Source organism: Saccopteryx leptura, chromosome 5 (assembly GCF_036850995.1).
Source record: "Saccopteryx leptura isolate mSacLep1 chromosome 5, mSacLep1_pri_phased_curated, whole genome shotgun sequence".
In the NCBI taxonomy this organism is placed as follows: domain Eukaryota; kingdom Metazoa; phylum Chordata; class Mammalia; order Chiroptera; family Emballonuridae; genus Saccopteryx; species Saccopteryx leptura.
The window spans coordinates 9,410,551-9,433,374 of record NC_089507.1 but is presented as its reverse complement, the minus strand read 5'-3'; the positions used below and the strand labels follow the sequence as shown (position 1 = coordinate 9,433,374).

Below are 22,824 nucleotides of genomic sequence, written 5' to 3'. Positions count from 1 at the left end.
AAAACAACAACTATGAACAAATCCCTATGCACACTGCACATATCTTATTTTAAAGTAAAAAAACAAAACGGGAACAAATACAATATTTAAAATAAATAACAAGTAAATTTAAATCAACAAACTGACCAGTATTTCAATGGGAACTATGCTCCTCTTACTGACCACCAATGAAACAGGTGCTCCTTCCAGAAGTGCAGCGGGGCTGGATAAATGGCCTCAGGGGGCCACATGTGGCCCGCGGGCCGTAGTTTGGGGACCCCTGTGTTAAACTAAATGTTGATAATTTTACAATCAGGTGAAGACGTAAAATCCTGAATTGCAAAAAAAACTGTAGCTTACAGAGAAAAAGTAATGTCAGATTTGAGATCAGCACACTTGAATTAGGTAAGAACAAGTGTTTTTGTGGATGCAACAAAAATTTTGTTTCCCAATGTTATCTGTAGAAAGGGCACAGAAATATATCTGGGCGCAGTGATTCATCTGGAAATGTAACATTTTCTGAAGACCATGGGCATCTGCCTTTCTTTACTGGCCTGTTCCAATAAGAGAGCTCGATGTGCTCATTCCTCAATGGAAGGGTGCTGACAACATATAAATAATACAGAAGTATGTGAACATTAAAACGAGATAACGTAAGAGAGCATTTAAGATCTAGCTCTCAGCATATGTCAGTTTGGCTCAAATCAACTCATAAAAAATTTTTAAAAACAGTTAACAAGAAATTGCCATTCTGTTACATAATACTCTTTTCTTGAATATTAAGAAATGAAAATTAAAACTATGCCACTAGCTCGAGATATTGTAAAGACTCTGGGGGGGGAAAGCTCCCATTTCCGATGCTGACATGATGACGGAGGGTCCCCCGGGCCCTCAGGTCCCCTCTAGTGCATCCCTGCATCACAGCCAGGTCGCCAAGGGCTCGAGGACCTGAAACCTCCGTGCAGGTGGCTTATGCTGCAGAACTGCAGAGCGCATGCTCAGGGCTCTTCACACACTGAAGCAGCTTGATGGGCCTGTGACAAGAAAGTAAAGAAGAGGATCGAGAGGTTAAGTTATCCACGGTTCAGTTTCCTCCCCTGCAGGACAGCATGGAGAAGAAGCCAGGCACCTAAGACTGAATAACTTCAAGGGAGGCCCTGTGAAGTTTCATTTGACCCACAGAGTAAATACTGAGGAGAACTGTCTGATGCTCAGATGTGGGATGGAAATGAATGTCTGGCTCTAACAGGGCAGAGATATGGGCTATGGATGTCGCTGATGACCAAGAAGCAGCACCCTGAGAAAGGACCCCCATATTTTCTTCAGAAGGCCACTGGCTGGGAGCACCTCTGGGTCAGGTAGTGGGTGGGAAGGAGAGGGAACAGAGATCGCCATAGGTCACATCCCAGATCACCATCAGGGCCCAAGGGAAAATGGCTGCAGATGGAGACATGGCTATTTCTTCTTCAAGAACAAATCAACTCTAGCTAGTTGCTCAATGGGTAGAGCATCAGCCTGGCATATGGATGTCCAAATTATGATATCAAGTCAGAGCACATGGGGGTAGTGACCATCTGCTTCTCTCCACCTTCCTTTCCTCATTCTCTCTCTCTTCCCCTCCTGCAGCAAGTGGTTCAGTTGGTCTGAGTGTGGCCCTGGGAGCTGAGGATGGCTCCTCTGGAGCACATCAGTCTTAGTCACTGAAAATAGCTCAGTACTCAAGCACTGGCCCCATACAGGGTTGCTGGGTGGATCCTGGTCAAGGCTGATGCAAGCGTCTGCCTCTCTATCTCCCCTCCTATCACCTAAAAAAAAAAAAAAAAAAAGAACAACAACAACAGATTGATTGATTGATTGATTACCAGTAGTCATCCTGGCAGGTGAATGTAATATTCCTTCTGTTTAAAATCAATTTCAGATCATTTATGGAGGGACTCGAGCAGGAGTGACTGGGAAAGAAAGGAGAAAGTGTTAGCATAACAGGGTCGTGCAATTATTCTCTGAGTCAGTCTATCCCTTGCACTAAGGCTGGAATAAAGGGGGGGGGGGAGCACAGGTCACTTCTAAGAATTCATAGGGCAGCAGGAAAGCAGAAGGTGTGCCCTAGGTGGATACCTACTTGGGAAGTACAATTGAGAGGCCGTTGGGATGGGCTGAATGTAGAGTAAGACCCTACTCATTTCCTGAGCCAGTCTTTCCTCACTGCATTCTTGTGACTGTGGGTTCTCTTGTGGACTCTCCAACAGTGACCCTAAGAACATGTGGGTGCGAGGCAGGAACACGTACCTATGTGCTCCGTCAAGGTCATGCATCACCCAGGCTTGTAATATAGGAACCCTCAGGGGATTCAAGTGGTGGATTTCTACAAGTCCAAATGTGCTAAAATCGAACAGAGAGGAAACATTGTCAGCACCAAACTAAGTCGTTCAGGTACCCCGGCCTCTTTTGAAAAGGGGTAGAACCCACCCTCTGAAACTGACACCATCTCTACTCATTCAGCATGACCCTCATTGAATAAGATCCTCAAAAGAAGATTCTTAATTGTACTTTGATGTTGATCGTTTAAGTACTTGTTTGTCCAAGAGTGGGCCTTTGGACCAACATAACGACATTGGCTGGGGGCTCATGGAATAGCAGCCCCAGGGTCCCCACTCCCAACTGAGCCACCCTCTGCAGTCTGGCAAGCCCAGGGGACCCACACGCTCAGCAAGTGGGACACGACTCTGCCCAACCCTGTGTCCTGCTCTGACCCCACACTGAGCTCTTCCCCATTGGCCTCTCACACCTGCCACTCCACAGCAGGTACTTAGGTCCCTCCCACCAGATTATGAAATGCAGAATGTTAGCACTTTCTCCACAAATCCCACAAGGTTGAGGTCGAAAGAAGAAGACAAAAGGACATGTGATTCTTCATAGAGTTAGATATAAAAACAAGACAGAAGGAAATTTAATTTGGGGCACCTGGACTGTTCCTTCCTCTCAGTCCTGCCCTGCCCAGGGAAGGGCTGAGGAACAAGGATGGAAAAGGTCATCCTCGTGGCAAACACTGAGCATAGAAGGCAGCAGTAATTGAAGGCATAGGTGTGGCCAGGGACATGGATTAAATGAGAGGAGAATACCTGAGACTCACTGAGCACTTTCTCTTTCTCAGGCACAGAGCTCAGCATCTGTCACACCTTATCTCAATCTTCAATACCCACCATCCTGCACGTGCTCACTAAAGGACTCAAAGAGGTTAGGGGCCCTGCCTGGCCTGTGGGGGTGCGGTGGACAAAGCGTCAACCTGGAACACTGAGGTTGCCCCTTTGAAATCCTGGACTTGCCAGGTAAAGAAATACATGACAACCAATCAATGAACAGCTAAAGAGAAGCAACTAGGAGTTGAAACTTCTCACTCCATTCTCCTCTCTCTTCTCTCTCCATGAATCACTAAATAAAACTTTTTAACAAAGTAGAGGTTAAGTGCCTTGCCTAGAATCACATATGCCAAACGTGAGGGCCTCAGCAATCCCACTTCAACTAAACTGCTGACAACACCTGCAAAGAGATAATGGAGGTCAAGAGCCAGCACAGGTCCTGATGTCCCCATAGCAGCTGTAGTGCTGGACTGGGACTCACGTGTTCAAGGAGGAGAGACAGGTCCTAAGACAGACCTTTGTGATGGTGAAGACTTATATAGGCAGAAGAGGGGAGGGAGCAGGTTATGGGAGGGGCAAGAACGTGAACAAAGGCAGGAAACAGGCATCATGGAGTGTACTGGAGGCCAGAGCTGAGAAAATACCTCCAGGCCTCGAAAAGTCTAGACAGGAGCTGGTCAGAGTGTGGGACCATTAGGACCCTTAAAGGATTATAAGCAACAGAGAGAACAGACAAAACATTCACTTAGAAAGACAAATCTCTCCATGGAATACAAAAGATTTACCTTTCTTAGCAAAAATTTGCAGTACTGTTCCTAAAGATAAGAAATATATGTGTTCATAGACAAAATACACAATGGAGGCTAACTAACGCTTACAAATAGAACGCAGAGAAATAGGTACCTGTTTTTATCAAAGGTGTTACTGATGGACCCATTGAGCACCAACTGGACCACACCACAGGCATTTTCCACAAACTTAAAATAAAAAGAAAGCCCACAATCAATCAGCATGCAAACTTCATCGGCACACCCCAGCGGCGGCCCCCAAAGCAGCTCTCAGCACGAGCTGGGGGAGGGGACAGACTGTGTGGTTCCAGCTCAGGACGCCGGGAGGATGTGCTTCCAGCACAAACCCTGGAAGGTTCCGCTTCACAGGAGAGTTCTGGAAGCAGGTGCTCTGCCCTGTGTCTGCACAAGGAAGCTCAACATCACTGCTACTCAACCGCTGCTCAGAAGTCAGCGTGCAGACGAGGAAGAGGAGCATCGCAGCAGGAGGGAGATGAAGGGGCTTCTTTAGTGTCATAAACTGTAGACACCGCACATTTAATGTAGGGCGCAGGACAGAGGATTCAGGGGTAAGGGAAATGGGGACACCACGAAAGGGACACTGAGGCCTGCACAGACACAAGGAGAAATGGGAAATGAATGAATGAATGAATGAATATTAAGCAAGCCGGACCCTTTGCTAGGCGCTGGAGAAGACACAGTGAACAGAACAACGGCATCTACATGTTTCCGCAGGACGACCGTCCGCGGGGACCAGCCCAGGTCCCCTTCTCACTTTGTCGGGCCATCTCACAAGGGAGGATGAGCTTCCTGCGGGTGTGGCCACGACACGAGAGCTCCTTGAGAGCAGTGAGCCCGGCTGTCCTGCTGCCACTCAGCCCTGGGGCCTGGACACCAACACGTGGCACAGAGTGGGCGCCCCTGGAAACCTGTGAAGGGAGGAAGGACGGGAAAGAGGAAGCAAGAGGCCCAAACCCTCCGTGATGCAGGTGAGGAAAGAAATAGAGTGAACACAGCAGAGGGCAACACAAGCTGGAGGGTGGGTAGGACTCCCCTAGTAGAGGCGGAGGGAGCCGCAAACAGAAGGCCGAGGGGCTCAGAAGAACACTGACTGGTGTTTAGGGGTAACTAGGGCAGTCTCTGAGGCTGGAAAGCTTAGTTCATGGAGGGCCATGAAGGCTTTGCTTAGAAACCTGACCTTTAGTCTGTCTGCAGGTGATGAAACACCATGACCAATATGAAAAAGGATGGGGAAAATCCAATGTGGCCTCTGTCGTTCTGCTGGGGGTGATGAGCAGAGGACAGAGGCCCTAAAAGTATCACTCACAGGAGCTAACTGACCCAAGAGCTGACTGGGTGCCAAGCCCTGAGCCTGCAATACTATGTAATCTTCAACAGCCCCTGCAAAGGAAATACTGGGTCCATTTACCCCAAGGACATTTGGAAGAAACAAAGTGGAATGGGATTCAAACCCAAGAGGCACTGTCTCTCTGGTCAGAAAAAGACAGGATCTAGTCTGATAAAAGAAGGCTGTCTGCATACATCCATGAGCGAGCATTTGGCCAAGACAAAGGTTCGGTCCGGCATAGCTCTCAATGGTAGGGTGCACCTGCGATCGCCTCACCTGAGCTCCTACGACCCAGGATGATATGGAAAACACATGCAGGTGCTTGCCAGGTAAAATGTGGCTTGGCTTTAAAAGTTTACATCAACTGCACGGTCCCAGAACATATCATAGAGTGATAAAATAGACACATTTCTCAGAAAGAACAGAAACTTTTCTCAATAACAAAACAAAACAAACATAAAACTATACTGTCCCTCTGATTTTTTGCAGCACTTAGTATGTGCCCCACAATTATTTGCTAAAGAAACGCATTCTTACTGAACGGGGCAGTGGTGTCTTGTTTAAACATTGTGGTAGCGCTATGGGACAAGCATTAGTTTCACTCCCACAATGAGGACTCTGACAAATGAGGACCCTGTAGGTCAGATGGTGGTTAAAGATCTCTTTGAGTTGGAATGGTCTCCTTATGGCCCTTAGCAGGCTATTATCTTGATTCCATCAGGCTTTACCTGAATCTCTTTAGCAGGAGTTGGGCTCTGTCTCCTTCCTACCCCACTGACCCTGGATGAGCCCCTTAACCTCTGAGTCTTCATTTCATCATAACCTTCCGTCAGCACCCACTGTGAGGACTAACTAGGATGACGTAGAGTTAGGACCCGGCTCAGGACTTGTCTGAAATATGCACTTGCCCCTGCTCCTCAGTGTCTACATTTAATACGGGACAATTGGTACAGATTCACTTTCTCCCTCGTTTCCTTTCCTCCTTTCTTCCTTCTTTACTTTCCTGTTTTTCTTTACTCCAGGTCCACTTGTGTGCAAAGCAGTGACTTATAAGAAAAATTAAAACACACATTTCGAGTGAAGTCAGAAAGAGAAGGGTGCGAGGAAGAAGGTATTTCCCAGCCGGGATTGCGGACTGCAGTGGGACAGGGTGAGGCCAGCTTCCAGACCACCACACAGTGCGCACACCCAGCAGGCTGCATACTTCCCCGCAGCCTGCTCTGTCACCTGTACATCCTTGTGACAGCACGGTGACTGTCACAGGGGCTCCTGTGAGGATGAAAGATGTTAATCCATGAGCAGACCTGAGGACCGGGCCTGCTCACAGGGAGTGGGCTGCACTTGCAGCTTACTAGGACTCCTCCAGGAATCACAGACTGTGCAACGCCGGGGCCAGAGGGTAAACCAAGCAGCAGATTCCTGGACGCCAGAGCCAAAAACTGGGTAAGAGCAAGGATTCTCCAGCCGCAGCCAGGGGCCCTCCATGCTGCCCTAAATGATGTGGGAAGGTCTTCTGGAATGTATCCAGAACATTGTCCACAGGAAATAATCCCCAAAATAATTCAGACCAACCACTGACTAGATGACCACTTGCTGCTTTGGTCTCCTGAAGTCTAGAATGTCACATTTTATACTTACTGGTTTAGACACCGTATCCCAGAATACAGAAATGATATTTCTTCTGCAGTTTTCCCTCACTTGCAGACAAGACTGATGCTTCATTTCTAAAAGACACAGTTTATAGAAAATAATCAAAGTGGAAAATAAAAGCAGTAATTAAGCTCCGTTCTTCCCTGACTAGTCACAGTGGAGCCATTTTCCAATGACATCACTGCCAAGATGGAGGATGGAGAATGGACATGTTTCGACCCAATTTAACTGAGTGCCCCTGAGTCCCATCCAAGTCCTTAGCTTGTCCTCCACATCCCACACAGGAACACTGTGACCAGCTTTGAGTCACATTTCTGGGAAACTGCAGAAAGATCATCAGACATAGACAAGACCACAACAGTATCCCCTGTGCAGGAGAAACCAGAGACCACACTGGGCCCCTCTGCTTCCTGCCAACCCTCTCCTGTTGACAGCGCCCCTCCTCCCTCAGCCCCACACGGTGGGCTCAGAGGGCTCGGAGTCTCCACACCCTCCCATCGAGACAGGCTCAAGCCCCGTGAGACACAGCAGCACAGAGCATGCGTGTCTGTGCCTAATTTCCATGTCACCTCTCCCAAGGACACTGCCTTAACACACTGTTTTTAGTTATTTTTGACATATCATTAGCAAATGAGATTGTAAAATATATATTTAAGATGCACAGTGTGATGATTTGATACACATATATTCACTGTAAAAAGTTTTCCCCATGTGCGGATAATTAGCACACCCACCACCTCACAGATTTCTCTTGTGTGCATGTGCGCGTGTCTGTGAGAGAGCACACGGGTCCTACGCTCAGATCATTCCCGTCACGCTCCTACGGTGCGTCCGCTACAGTCACCGCGCTGTGCACAAGCTCAGACCTCACTCATCTTCTCAGTGAAAGTGTGTGCCCCTTCAGCCTGGCCCTGTCTCACCCACCCCTGCGCCTGCAAACTCTTTCCTACTTTCTTTCTATGAGTTCATTCATTTCATTTTAAATTTTTAGATTTTACGTATAAGGGACATCTTGTGGTATTTTCCTTCTCTGTTTTATTTCACTCAGCAAAATGCCCCTCCTATCCATCTGTGTCGATGGAAATGACAGGGTTGCTTTTTTTACTTTTAAGGCTGAATGGTCTTTTATGGTATATGCATATACCTGTGCCTCATTTTCTCTGTCCATTGAACCTGACTGCACAAACACCTCAGTGTTAAATTAAGTTCTGGGGACCGAGAGATCAATTAGAGACAGAAGCCCTGCCCACAGAGACCACGTGATTCAACATAATGGAATAAACTGAAGACAGATCAGCTGGGGCTGGGGCGCTGGCAGCACCACTGGGAAGGTGGACGTTGAAGTTGATTTTGAAGGATGAAGAAGAGCCTGCAGACAGAGACAGAGGAAGGTGCTCCATGCAAAGGCACAGAGGTGTGGTAAAAGGTGTGCACATGAGCTGGGTCTAAGAATAGATGGTGTCAGGTGGGTACAGGGGCTCTGTCCTCCACACTGATCTTTCTGGGCCCCTGGGCGAGCTCAGAGCCCCTTCATCCCGCACATTGATGGACAGTCCCATCGGGCCCAGGTCCTCACCAGAGGAGCTCTCGTCCCCGCACCACCTGAGGCCGTCAGCGATGTACCCCAGCAGCGTGTCCTCCAGCGTGAACATGTCCCTCAGGATCCCTGTGTACTGATGTGCCAGCTCGCTGGATTTGCTCCACAAGACAGTCTAGGAACAAATAAGCATAAGCTGTTATTGAGATCAACTTAGTAAGCTGGGAAAGCATCCACATCTTTTAAATGAAAGACCAATAGATAACAGAGTAAGTCACATATAGTCTGAGTGAGTGTTGTTGAGTGCATGGCTGGTGTGTGTGTGTGTGGGTGTGTGTGTGTGTGTGTGTGTGTGTGTGTGTGTGTTCTAGGTCACAATGTAAAATGAGCTTATTATTTTGGGTTTAAGTAAAAAAAAACCTCTGAAAGCCACTGAACAAAATCCTTTATTAAATGCAAGATTGGAACACATCTGGAGGAGGCATTAGCAAGTTACAGAATTCCTAAAGTTATTTGCAAAATAATTTTGCCTACGTGCTACTTCTTTTTTTGGAGAAGTTCTCTCTGTTTCTTAAAGAGCTCTATACCCCCTGCTTCCTCTCCCAAATCTCCCATATCACCCCCAAAGAAATAAAAAAAGAAAAAATGAAAAGAAATAAGAGGCCCTTGCATTTTGGCTCAGCAGTAGAACATCAGCAGGCATGTGTAAGTCCCGAGTTTGAATACTGGTCAGGGCACACAAGAGAAGCACCCATCTGCTTCTCCACCCCTCCCCCTCCCCCTCCGCCTTCTCTCTCTCTCTCTCTCTCTCTCTCTCTCCCCCTTTCTCTCTCTCGTCCTCCCACAGGCATGGCTCAGTTGGCTCAAGTGCATTGGCCTGGGTGCTGAGGATGGCTTCATGGCTTCCACCTCATGCACTAGAATGTCTCCAGTTGCAAAATAGCAACGCCCCAAATGGGCAGAGCATCGCCTCCTGGTGAGCATGCCAGGTGGATCCGAGTTGGTGCATGTGGGAATCTGTCTCTGCCTCCCTTCCTCTCACTGAAAAAAAACTAAGAAGAAAAGAGCAAATTCAGAGAGTTTTCCAGGGTTCTTTTCAAAGGCACGAAAAACCAAATTTCAGAACATGCCTCAGCTCCATGGACCTTCTCTTCTGAATCGGAGGCTATGGTGCTGTGGTTGGAAGCCCAGGCCCCCTAGTCACGTGGCTTCATGAAGCCCAGTGTCACTGCTTTGAGCTGCCTGACCTGGGACAACCACGGCATCGCAGAGCCCCACTGTCCCCGGCTATAAAATGGTAACAGGAACAATTGAAAGAAACTGTCAGGATGTGGAGGAGATTAAATGAGACACTGCGAGTGAAGTGCAAGGTCCCATGTGGGGGCACAGCCCCTCCACGCAGTGGCCCCTGGATGTTTATTGCCACGCGGCTCTTCTGTGAGAGCCCTGTGCTTGTGCGCCCTGCTCGCTCCCAATGGGACTACAGGCTGTCCATGGCTTAGGGCCTCACAAGGGTGACTTGGGGCATGGTGCATTTTCCCTTTTATACAGAGTTCAGAAAAGATTCACTCCAGGACAGACTCTCCCGGTATAATCAGTGTATTAGAAGCCAGGCCTGTCTGGCTCCAAATCCTGTGCTATTTCAACCAGTCACTTTCAAGATGGTCCAACCGGAGGAGGTGCTGGTCCCCTAAGCTCCCCAGGGTGCCCCCTTCTCTCTGGTGGGATGGGCACGGAGTCACTGCCCTGCTTCTTCCACAGGACGGCAAATGCAAACGGGTGTCATTGTGGTTGTGGTTGCTATTGTATCACCGGAGGTCAGGGGAGGGCATTGTAATTACTGAGGTTGGGCTGGATTTGTTTGGGGTTGGATTGGTTTCCTGTTAGGTTTGTTTTGCCTTATTTTTAACCAAGAGTCCTTCTCCGCTTGTGTGCTCCCGTTTCTCTCTCTTACTCCCCTCTCCCGTCCTAAATCCCAATCACATCTCGGTCTCCTGTTCACCCCACAGACTCACCCCTCCAACCACACCTACTCCTCTTCCTTCATCCTGGTCTACATTTGGTCCTGTGACCGCTTCTCTCTGGCTCTCAGTTTCTGTGGACAAACCAAGAACCTGACCCAGTTACCTTGTGGCAGGGAACGCTTTGATTGGTCAGCTCCATCAGCGGCTGGTAGTCTTGTTCCGTAGAGCCACAGGGATCCTTGGAAAGGAATGCATTCATGAACGCCTTCCCTATCTTGTGGCAGTCTTTATGTCTGTGAGATGAAACATGAAAAATAAAATAAATCATGAATAATGAGGTTGCAAACATGTCCTTGGAGAATAATTACCCTCTCCCACAAACACTGTCCTGTAGGACGCATTTACTGAGTACTGTGTAATCCCTATATACAATCTCACCTAATCTGTACAACACACTTATGGGTGAGTATTAACCTTCCTGCCCTACCAAGTCCCTGCCCACATGGAGCTCATCCTCTGGTTAGAGAGAAGAACAGAACAGAGACAAGCTGATAAGTTACCAAAAAAAGCACAGGTGACTGTGAGTACGCAGGAAATCGACAGGGCTGTGTGACAGCAGAAACCGAAGGACGGACCGCTGTGGGGAGGCTGGTCAGGAGCGCTCTCCCTGAGAGACCGTGTAAGCTGCAGCTAAATGATGAGGAAAAGTGCATTCCAGACCAAGGGTACTGCACATGCAGATGCCCTGAGACGGAGAAGAACTGGCTGATTTGGTGGAACTGAGACAAACGGCATCACTGTGGTGTAACGAAATCAGGGTGGGGCAGTATGGTAAGAAGTCAAGTCAGGGAAGAATTGAGAGGGAGATCCCTTAGACCTTTTGGACCAAAAAAAAAAGATTGCAAATTTTAGTCTAATTACCGTGGGTGGCCATTCGACGCTTTTAAGCATGGATTTGATCTCATTTGAATTTATATTTGAATAATCTCTCTGGAAAATTCTGAAGTGGCCCCCCAGTAGAAGAAATATGTCTGAAATGGAAATTCTAACAGCAGGTCCCCTTCAAACATCTCCTGGTGGCTAGAAGGCCGGCAGCCCAGGAGGAACTGATAGGATTGTACAGGGTGCTGGAGAAGACAGCAGGTGGAACTTCCTTTGTGTACGTGTGTTAACACGTGAACAGAGCCCAGCACTCCCTCAGGGCAACGACGTGGGTTTCCACTGGGACAGTCCAGTCATCAGGGTCAGGACAAGCCCCAGCCTTTGTAACAGGCTGTTCCTCAGAGAAACGAGGACCTCAGACCCCGGAGGGGTGGCCGTTTCCCTACGTCACATGACAAGTTGAAGACCAGAACAGGCACAGGTTTTCCCAGATGACAGGTACAGTGAATGGGGTAAGAAGGGATGGGACAGAAAGCCTTAGGCTGTGACAGCTATGGCAATGGTGAAAGAGTGATATCCTTGGCGGCTAGACCCAAAGGTCTTGGCTCAGTGGTAGAGTGTCGGCCTGGCGTGCAGAAGTCCCGGGTTCGATTCCCGGCCAGGGCACAAGGGGAAGCACCCATCTGCTTCTCCACCCCTCCCCCTCTCCTTCCTCTCTGTCTCTCTCTTCCCCTCCCGCAGCCGAGGCTCCATTGGAGCAGAGATGGCCCGGGCGCTGGGAATGGCTCCTTGGCCTCTGCCCCAGGCGCTAGAGTGGCTCTGGTCGCAACAGAGCGACGCCCCAGAGGGGCAGAGCATCGCCCCCTGGTGAGCAGAGCATCGCCCCTGGTGGACGTGCCGGGTGGATCCCAGTCGGGCACATGCGGGAGTCTATCTGACTGTCTCTCCCCATTTCCAGCTACAGAAAAATACAATAAATAAATAAATAAACAAATACATGCAAGTGACGCTGTGGAATAAACAGATGGATATATGAGCCTGAGGTTCAGGAGAAATAAAGCCATGAAACTACCCAAAGCGTCAAAAGACAAAGAAAACAAGATAACCAAGAACTGAGTCTTGAAACCAACATAAGAGGTTGGGAGAAGAAACCTACAAAGACTGAAACGGTACTTCCAGGGATACAGGACATAAAAATAGAAGATTGGTTTACACTGGACACTGGTTAAAGAAAGTACATTAGGCAGGTAGATGTTTGATGGTGTCAGATGCTCTTGCTTAGTCAAGGAATATGAAGACTGAGAACTGACCGTCTGAATTATCACCAAGGAAGTCGTGTCAGGAGCCGTTTTCATTTGCAAATGCAATGGCTATCTTTTTATTATTGAATCCTAAATTGTTGGTTTTTCTTTTACACTTAATAATGTATTTTGTGAATTTAATTGGAGAAACATCCTGGGAAAAACATACCTTAACTGGTGTATCACTAAGAATGCAATATCCTGGAATGTATGCTCTCACGCTCCCTCCTCTCATCCCCATTTTAGGCTGGAACACATCTTCTCCTACAATGTTAAGCAAGCTCGTTCCTTACTAATTATCTGTTGGAATGGAAATTATCTTAAACCTGTAAAGGAAAAAAATTAGCAAAGGAAATTTAATGTTGAGGTCCAAATCATTTTGTGACAGTCACTTGTAACCTTTTACTTCAATTTCTTATATTCATTAAAATCTATTTATCGTTGCTATAATATCCTACTGATATAAACATGAACTTATAAAGTATATTTATATTAGTAAAACACAACTTTATCTATTTTATAGTTCCTTTTTTTTTTTTTTTTTTTTTTTTTTTGTATTTTTCTGAAGCTAGAAACGGGGAGAGACAGCCAGACAGACTCCCGCATGCGCCCGACCAGGATCCACCCGGCACGCCCACCAGGGGCTACGCTCTGCCCACCAGGAGGCGATGCTCTGCTCCTCCGGGGTGTCGCTCTGCCGAGACCAGAGCCACTCTAGCGCCTGAGGCAGAGGCCAAGGAGCCATCCCCAGCGCCCGGGCCATCTTTGCTCCAATGGAGCCTTGGCTGCGGGAGGGGAAGAGAGAGACAGAGAGGAAGGAGAGGGGGCGGGGTGGAGAACCAAATGGGCGCTTCTCCTATGTGCCCTGGTTGGGAATCGAACCTGGGTCCCCCCGCACACCAGGCCGACGCTCTACCGCTGAGCCAACCGGCCAGGGCTAGTTCCATTTTGTTGTTCAATAAATACAGAGTGCTTATGAAGTGCCAGGTGGAGAATTAGGAATCTAACTGGGAAAAGCAAATTTTATTCTATAGGGAAAAACACAAAATGAAGACAAATTAAAATAAAACTGCAATAACATTTCCCTTTGTCATACTGATAAAAATCAGAAAGCCAGAAAATCTCTCCCTCAAATATCAAAACAACATAGTTATGAGGAAATAGAAACTCTCATTGCCACAAGAGAATCACCTCATACGGAGAAATTGGTTGTTTTCTAAATTAAAACAGTGATTATTGTCTTTAAATTAGCGATTCCACTTCCAGGATTCTATCTTAAACACATAAGGATTTCAATGCAGCAGGTTCTGTAATGTGTAGTTGGGGGGGGACGGGGGGAGTGAGACACAGAAGAAAGGAGTATGTGTGGAAGTCATGAATATAAACATATGTATTCAGAGAACATTTCTGGAAAGATACAGGGAAAAAACTATCATTATTTACCTCGGAGAAAGAAAAAAAAAAGAAATTGAGGGGAAGGTAGTTTGATTCTCTTCTCTAACATTTTATTTCTTTATAAACTAGAAAAAAAATATGTAGCAAATATGGTAAAAAAAAAACTTGTCTGTTAACACACAATGAATAAATAAATACATGTAATATTCTGTGGGCATGTTAATGTGTTAGCAATTTTCAAAATTAAACATGTTAGTGTGTTTGCAATTTTCAAAATTAAACATTTTTTTATTTTAAAGTAGAAAAACTAAGAGAAGATATTGACTGGGGAAGACGAAATATGCAAGAGGGAGAAAGTTCCCTTGAGTGGAAAGAACGAGGAAGACTAGACCTGGAGGAAACAAAAGTCCGTTCTCAGCCATAAACTGATATGTTCATATCCTGGGGTTCAAAGGTACCTTTAAAATATTATATTCAGAGTATTAAAATATGAAACCAAGTCCCCAAAATGAGATCAATTGATCTATTAGACTTTGATCTAAGTCTCAAACATTCCTTTGGGATTCTAAATGTTTCCCGCATTTTAACTGCATGTTTTCAGTCTTTCTTTGCTATTGAAGAATTCCCAAGGTGGTTTCATGATTGCCAACTTTGCTGCTCTAGATGAGTTAGTTCATAAATAAACTCTGACTCCTAGGAACCAAGATAATGAAGAAACCAACCTTATCATGAATTCCAGAATATTGAAACCATGAGGTGTCAAAGGCAGAAAAGGTTTTATATTTGCTTGATAGTCCCAATCAGGAAAAAAAAATCATTTGAACAATATCAAGGCAAATGCAGATCATGGCCAAGTCCAATATGCCTTTGGGGAATTTCGAATGTTCCGTAAGGTCACGCTTTAATAACTGTTTTAAAACATCCAAACACCAAAGATATAGATAACTTCCTATCCTGTGGGTGTATCATGTTTGCTACATTCCAATAGGAAGTGAAAAACTGAGCTTAGCAAATTATCATAGGTCAGGTTGTTGAAGAAATTTGAGTTATGTCTATAACACTGTGTATGGTGAGGCCATCACTTTAAGCAGATACATAGATTCATTTTGTGAATCTTTTTACTTTTTTTGATATTGTGACATTCCCCACTATTTAGAATTCTACTTCAGGGTTAAGTGATTCTGTATTATTTCCTTTTTTTTTTTTTTTTTACTTCCCCCAGTGTCCTACACTGTTTCACTTTTAAAATTAGAAAAAAAAATGAGAATCATTGAAAGGAAACAGAACGTTATCCTTTTGTTCCATCTGTTCTTCAGATTTATGACCTCAGTTTTTACTTTCTTTATTGCCTTCTAAAACAAAGTTCTTGTCTGACCAGGCGGTTGCATAGTGGATAGAGCAATAGCATGGGACACAGAGGACCCAGGTTCGAAACCCCAACGTCACCAACTTAAACATGGGCTCATGGTTTGAGTGCAGGATCACCAGCTTGAGTGTAGGGTCACTGGCTTGAGTGTAGGATCATAGACATGACTCCATGGTTGCTGGTTTGAGCCCAAGGTCGCTGGCTTGCGCCCAGGGTCACTGGCTTCGGTAAGGGGGTCACTGACTTGACTGAAGTCTGCCAGTCAAGACACATATGAGAAAGCAATCAATGAACAACTAAGATGCTTCTCATCTCTCTTCCTTCCTGTCTGTCTGTCCTTCTCTCTCTTTCTCTCTCTCTCTCTCTCTCAAAAAAAGGTTTTTATCATTTCCTTGTTCCAGAGTGAATATTTACCAGTGATATTTTGTTGAAAAACATAACCCTTATCCACCACTCAGATTACCTACAAAATTTCTTGAATTTTACCACTCCTCTTCTTCCACATACTTAAACTCTGACTCCTTCCAAATACTTAGTATTTGAAACACACACATAGACATCTAAACACACACAAAAAATCCTTTCTTTATTTCATCTATCGTTCAGTTTCCTGTTTTGTTCTCAGAAATCTATATCCATTCTTTCCACTATCCATTATTTAAAGAAAACTTTGTGTTGGTAATTTTCTGACATTTCTAAGAGGTGCCTTTAATGACACACACAAAAAAACAAACAAACAAACAAAAAATTCTGACCACATATAAATTTATTTATGGTAAAAATACTTTTACTGGACCCCTATTTAACTGAGTCACTGAATAAACGGACACTCCATTCTCTCTGTGCATTTCCACCACCGTCCATCACTGTCCAGATGACATCAGCTCCGTCTGAATAATACAGGAACCTCTACAGGGATTTCGTGTTTCTTTCCTTGTCCCATTTTAAAGAAAAACGTGGAAAATTGAACATAGGTGGTCATTGGATAAGATTAAAGAATTAAATACTCTGCCTGACCTGTGGTGGCGCAGTGGATAAAGCATCGACCTGGAATGCTGAGGTTGCCGGTTCAAAACCTTGGCCTTGCCCGGTCAAGGCACATATGGGAGTTGAAGCGTCCTGCTCCTCCCCCCTTCTCTCTCTCTCTCTCTCTCTCTCTCCCCCCTCTAAAATGAATAAATAAATAAAAAATAATTAAAAAAAAAAGAAAGAAACTTTAAAAAAAAAGAATTAAATACTCTTAAAGCTGTGAAGTATTGTAATGATATTCTACTATTTTTCTTTTTTTGAGAGACAGGGTGAGAAGCATCAATTTGTAGTTGTTTCCACTTTACATGTGCACTAATTGCTTTTTGTGTGTGTGTGTGTGACAGAGACAGAGAGAGGGACAGATAGGGACAGACAGACAGGAAGGGAGAGAGATGAGAAGCATCAAGTCTTTGTTGTAGTACCTTATTTGTTCATTGATTGCTTTCTCATAGGTGCCTTGACTGGGGGGACTATAACAGAGTGAGTGACCCCTTGTTCAAGCCAGTGACCTTTGGAATCAAGCCAGTGACCAGGGGGTCATGTCTATATCCCACACTCCAGCCAGTGACCCCATGCTCAAGCTGGTGAGCCCGCACTCAAGCCAGTGACCTCAAGGTTTCGAACCGGGGCCCTCTGGGTCCCAGTTCTACGCTTCATCCACTGGGCCATTACGCCACCACCCTGTCAGGTTGATTGCTTTTTGTATGTGCCTTGAGCTGGGCCAATTCACTGTTCCTTTGTTCAAGCCTAAGATGTTGGTCTTTTCATGTTAATGACTTCTAGGCTGAAGCTGGTGAGATTTGAGACTTTGTAGACGACTTTCCCACTCAAGCCAGTGAACCTTTGCTGACTAGTTGGCAGCAATAGGCACCAGAAGGGGAGTGGCACCTGCAGTGAGGTGCTACGTAACAAGAACCTGAAACATGTGTATGATGGTTCATTTTCTGTGTCAGCTTGGCTGGGCCATGGTACCCAGATATGTGGTCAAACACATCTGAATGTCTCTGTGAAGGTACTGTCTAGATGAGATTAACATTTAAACAATAAGCTTTGAGTAAAGCGAATAACTCTCCATAATGTGGATGGACCTTATTCAGTCACCTCATGGCATTAAGAATAAGACTGACCCTAGCGGCGTCCACAGCGAGAGGATGAAAAGCCCCTTCCTCTATCGGACTGAGAGTGGCTGTGTTTCTGGCTGCAGGGGAAACTTGCGTTACCTGCGAGGGCAAACAATGGGGAGGTAGTGACTAATGACCAAGCAAGGGAATGTCCAGATAAGTGTAAGTGGGGAATGGCTAACCGGCATGAAGTTTAAGGTTCAGGGAGCTGTAAGCTAGCAACTGAAATTGTTTACATGGAGAGTTAAGGGACTGCCTTGGCTCCATGTCACCCAAAGTTCAACCTGGCTAGTTGACATTTTCCCTAAGAGTCCCTGGACCCAAATCTTACAGAGCCTCACCCTTGAGCCCCCAGGGAGGCGAGGAGCTTGGAGGCTGAGAGCATAAAGGCTGGAAGATGGAGATGGGGTGGAGGGGCATCTTACAACTTCTGTCTAGAAACTGCAGGTGTTTGGGCCTTGAAATTGTGCAGTCTCAAACTGATAGCATAAAGTTACGGCTATTCCTGCCGCTTTCAGCAGCCTGAGAAGCAGCTTTCTCCTCCCCAGCACGATCTACTTCATGTACAACTTCAAAAATGTGTTCTCGGGCTGCAGCCAAGCCCTGGGAATGGCATCCAGGACAGCGGTTCCCTTCAGGGGGAGATCAGTAGCCAGCAGGAAGGGTGCATGAGGAACCATCTGTTAAGATCCCACAGCCTGGTGCGGATGGTGTTCCCAGGGTTTGGACAGATTCATCAAGCTGATTCCCGCTACCGTGTTAGTTACAGCTCAATTGTTACTTGTTATTGGTTTGTTTTGTCTGGTTAATGAGCTTTCTGGCCACGTTCATTTCACGACGCGCAGGAGGAATCGGGTGCTGTTTTCTGTTAGAGAGTGCAACTCCGTGCAGAGGTCTGGCTCTGACGCCATCCCTCCACCTCAAGCTGCGCAAACCACTTAAGCAGGTGTCCTCTGTAACAGTCGGGACACTTGCAAGTCTTAAACGGTGAACGGAAACCCAGTGCAAAGTACAGATCTCCACCAAACCCCACCCACCTCTGCGCGCATCCTGGAAGGTCCCCGCAGTGGCACGAGGCAGGAGGCGCCTTGCCCAGAGGGCTGCCGTCCCAGCCAAGTGGTCCCAGCGGGCAGCGGTCTGCGCGGTTGCGCGCGCTCTCCTCCGCGCGCGCCGCTCCAGGGCACCGCTGCCCGCCGCGCAGTCGTGTACTCGGACCGCAGCGCTGCCCAGCGGCTCGTAGCTGTCACGGAACAGGAGCTGCTTTGTTTCGGCAATCCGACAGCTCCCCCGCGCGCTCTGCCTGCCGTGCCCGCCGAGCGCAGTATCCACCGCACCATGTCCGCCGAGCCCACCACGCGCAGAAACTACCGTTCCGTGACCGCGGTACGCCCTGCGCGCAGTACCCGCCGAGCCTGTCGCACTCAGTAACCACCGCCCCGTGCCCGCAATGCCCACGCTGCGCAGTAGCCACCGTGCGCCCCCGCCGCGCCCCCGCCACCCACTCACCTCAGCTCCGGCCGCAGGACTTGAGTGTAGGTGTAACACCTTCCCAGGACGAGCTCGGAAAAATTGGAGGTGGATCCTGTCCCCTTCCACTCCTTGTGCTTGGGCGCCTGGGGCCACAGGATTCCGACCACCACTGCGGTGACCACCAGCACGACACAAAGAATGGTGATAATGGTAATGCCAAGACAGACCTTCCTTTTCGTGGAGAGGCTGAGTTTCCTGCGGGGTTCAACCCCGTGCCCGGTTTTCGTGGAGAGGCTGAGTTTCCTGCGGGGTTCGACCCCGGGCACGGGGCTGAATCTGTAGTTGGGCATGGAATCCATGCAGGGTCAGGCCCAACGAATTCGGAGGAGAGGCTAGACTGGAGGCTGGGCAGGAAGGGTGGAGAGCGCTGCCCCTTTCTGAAAATGTTTCTCCCCCTTGGGATCTTTCTCTTGCCTTTTCTTGTCTTCCTTTCCCACCCCCACCTCCTAGTACTTCACAGTCCCCCCGCCCCAGCCTCCTGGACAAATAAGGATTGAAAGGACATTAAAAGAGTTCAACAAAAGGGGAGAGGCAGCCACCCTGATCCTACCCTTCAGATGCCTGAATAAACACAGTGTGTATTCTTGAATCTGTCAACAGGTTCCCTTAATCAGCCTTGGACTTTACACTGTAGCAGTACTTCTCCCTGGAAAAGAGGAAGGCAGGCCACCCGCCCCTGTACCTGTGCACAAGCAATCCTTTCTCCTGCAGAGCAAAGCTCTACCTCTGCTCTGTGGCACTGACAAGTTCCTGCTCAGCCCCTGTAAAGGCTCTGCCTAAGCCTTACCCCTTCTGGCAAGTGCCATGCTGGTAAAGCTCTGGATTCAAACTGTGTTCCATCACTCAGTGCTGGGTGAGGCCAGGTATGTTACCTGACCTCCCTGTGCTCCAGATGTAAAGTGGGGCCGATGGCAGTACCCACTTCATGGGTGATTATGAGGACTGAGTTCGTATTTACAGCATGTTGAGCGTAGTGCCTGGCACACGGAAAGCACTCAGTCAGTGTCTGCTCTTCCTGCATGCTCTGTGAGCACGTGGGCGGGGTGCCATTCTGCCTTCCGTGGGTTGTGCCTAGAAGACTGTCTGGCATGCAGGGAACACTCTAAGTGGTGGGTCAATAAAGAATCAAATGACTTTTCCCAGACATCTCCTACCTCGCTTCTCTCAGGATTCCTCAGCACTGGGAACCGCAGACACAAGGGGTGTGCTTGATGACTGAATAAACAAACAGATGACCAACCAGAGTTCTATTTTAACACCCACTATTCCATTCATTCCAAACTGGTTTCATAGGGCTGTTCTCACAATCCCAGATCTGAACAAAATAATATGGAAATGGGATAAAATGTTGGGTTTTCCTTGAGGTTCATCACCCTGACCTCTGACCTTTCATGTTCTCCACCTTTGTCTCCACCTTGTCTTGGGCCTGAACTTCCTTCTATATTGAATAATGTGCAAGATCCAAAGTCACTTACAGTGTAACAGAGCTTGTCACCCACTGCTTATTGAACTGAGCCATCTGATATTAATAGTTTTCTGTCTGTAGAATGAATGAAACATATAAGACTGGACAGAAAAGCAACCTCTTTAGAAAGAGAATTTGCTTTTGATAATAAATTTAATAAATACACATGGAGTAAAAATCAAATAGAACAAAATGAATATACAGAATATTCTTTCTCCTGCCTGGACACCCTCTTACCGTGTTAACGAACAGGCAGCCTTTCTATGTGCACACATGAACACAGAGAGAAGCCTTCACTGTTTCACTACATTTATGGCACATGGCGCTCTCTGTTGTGCACCTGATCTATCTCAATTTGTGACGTGTTTAGCATTTATGGTTCCACCTAATTCCTGACCCACCGAACTTCCCTTGTATGAGCCATGGATTATTTAACGAGCCCCATATCGATGACAGCTAGGTTTCTACTCATTTGTTAGAACACTAAATACTGGAATAAATATTCTTGTGTCCACATGGTTTTCTACATGTCCACATTCATACACTCTTCAAAGTTGACTTTCTGAATCAAAGGGCACGACCATTTAAATTTAGCAAATCACAGACAATCAGCTACAAATGCCAAGCATCCTGGTAAATTCTTGGGGAATAAGATTGCAAATGTGCAGATAAGTAACCACCTGCCTGTACTCTGTCTGGCTGGGGTATAATTTGGGGTAAGTTACATTTTTTAATTTGTCTTTTCATCAGTCAAATGGATATAATAGAATGCTTCCTCAACAGGTTAAAGCGGGGATTAATAGGGACAATATACACACTTAGGACAGGCTAGGCACTGGACACTTGATAATACTGTTATTATGAACTTATTTGTATAGTTACAGCACACTGAAGTTCTAAAAATGGTATATTCTGGTGTGACCACGCAGTGGTGCAGTGGATAAAGCATTATTAGTCTGAGATGCTGAGGACCCAGGTTCAAAACCCCAAAATCGCCAGCTTGAACGCGGGTTCACCAGCTCGAGCATGGAGTCTTCAGCTTGACCATGGGATCATAGACATGACCTCATGGTCACTGGCTTGAACCCCAAAGTCGTTGGCTTGAGCAAGAGGTTACTGGTTTGGCTGGAGCCCCCCCCCCCCATCAAGGCACATATGAGAAAGCAATCAATGAACAACTAAGGTTTGACAACTATAAGTTGGCACTCCTCATCTTTTTCCCTTTCTGCCTGTCCTCATCTCTCTCTCTTTCCCTCTCTCACTAAAATAAATAAAATAAAAATGGCATATTCTGGTATTCACTCATTCGACACAAATTAAGGACCAGCGCCTGGCAGGCGCCGTGGCAGCTTACTAGAGACACAGGAGGGGACTGGCCTGGACGAAGCCAGTATAGGGCAGTTAAGTGCACGGGCTTTCTGGTCAGGTAGACCGCAGTGGGTTCTGTTGCTCGTGCAAGGAACCAAACTCCTCTGAACAAGTTTCTCTCTGTAGAGCGGGCTGAAAAATTTCTGCCGGCGTCACTGAATTACTTTCACGATTGAATCAAGAGAAGCATGTGGAGAACCTAGCTGAGTGTCTGAGGTCTGTAGAGAGCGCTAGCAAGTGTCCATCAAATAAGCACCAATACGGAGACAGCTGTGTACAGGCAGGAGATCAAATATGTCCCAGTAAGTTACAGGAAGTCTTAGCAAAGATGATGACATTAGATCAGGCTGCTGACAGGCAAGCAAGGACTGCAAAAAGGGGGGAAAGGCACGTAAGCAGACCAGGAAGAATTGCAGTGTGGATGTTGGAACGTCTGGGACTCCAGAGAAGTAATGTCTTCTCAGCCACGCAGCCAGGCAGTGGAAGTGCTGGCTCTAGAATGACCTTTCTTTGGTCAACTTCATTAGTCATTTTCAGTCACGCAAGTATTATAATATCATCACATTCTAAATATTGGAAATAGACAAAAGAAGAAAAATGCTTCCTTTTTCCAAAACCCAAAACCAACTACAATTAGCATTATGTTATCTTTCCTATCTTTTTTCTAAGCTTTGACTGTTTTAAAAGTTGTCAACACAGCCCTGGCCAAATAGTGCAGTTGGTTAGAATGTCCAGATATGCCAAAGAAGGGTAAAGAGATGTTGAATTTCAGAAACAGCAGACAAGCACACTTATTGATGAAAACTTTATCCCACTCTTAGCAACTCGGGCAAAGTTTATCTATTAGTCATTTCACATATACATTTCAGACCACCCAGAACACTCCAAAATTCATGCCAAGATTTTCTCAACTGCTTTTCTTATGAAATGTTTACTTGATTCCTTGGGATGCTTGTGTTTTCCG

At 46.7% G+C, this 22,824-nt stretch overlaps 1 protein-coding gene across 1 annotated transcript; it reads right to left on the bottom strand.

Annotated features, from left to right (window-relative positions):
* Nucleotides 1-211: 211 nt before the first annotated feature.
* On the bottom strand, nt 212-19,326 carry LOC136406441 (ADP-ribosyl cyclase/cyclic ADP-ribose hydrolase 1-like). The gene is made up of 8 exons (XM_066386521.1): nt 19,004-19,326; nt 10,567-10,696; nt 8,479-8,614; nt 6,891-6,976; nt 4,020-4,093; nt 2,266-2,358; nt 1,842-1,928; nt 212-1,013 (listed from the first exon to the last, which is right to left on the bottom strand). Exons 1-8 carry the CDS (start codon nt 19,324-19,326, stop codon nt 950-952), a joined length of 993 nt encoding a protein of 330 aa, XP_066242618.1. The 3' UTR covers nt 212-949.
* Nucleotides 19,327-22,824: the final 3,498 nt, after the last annotated feature.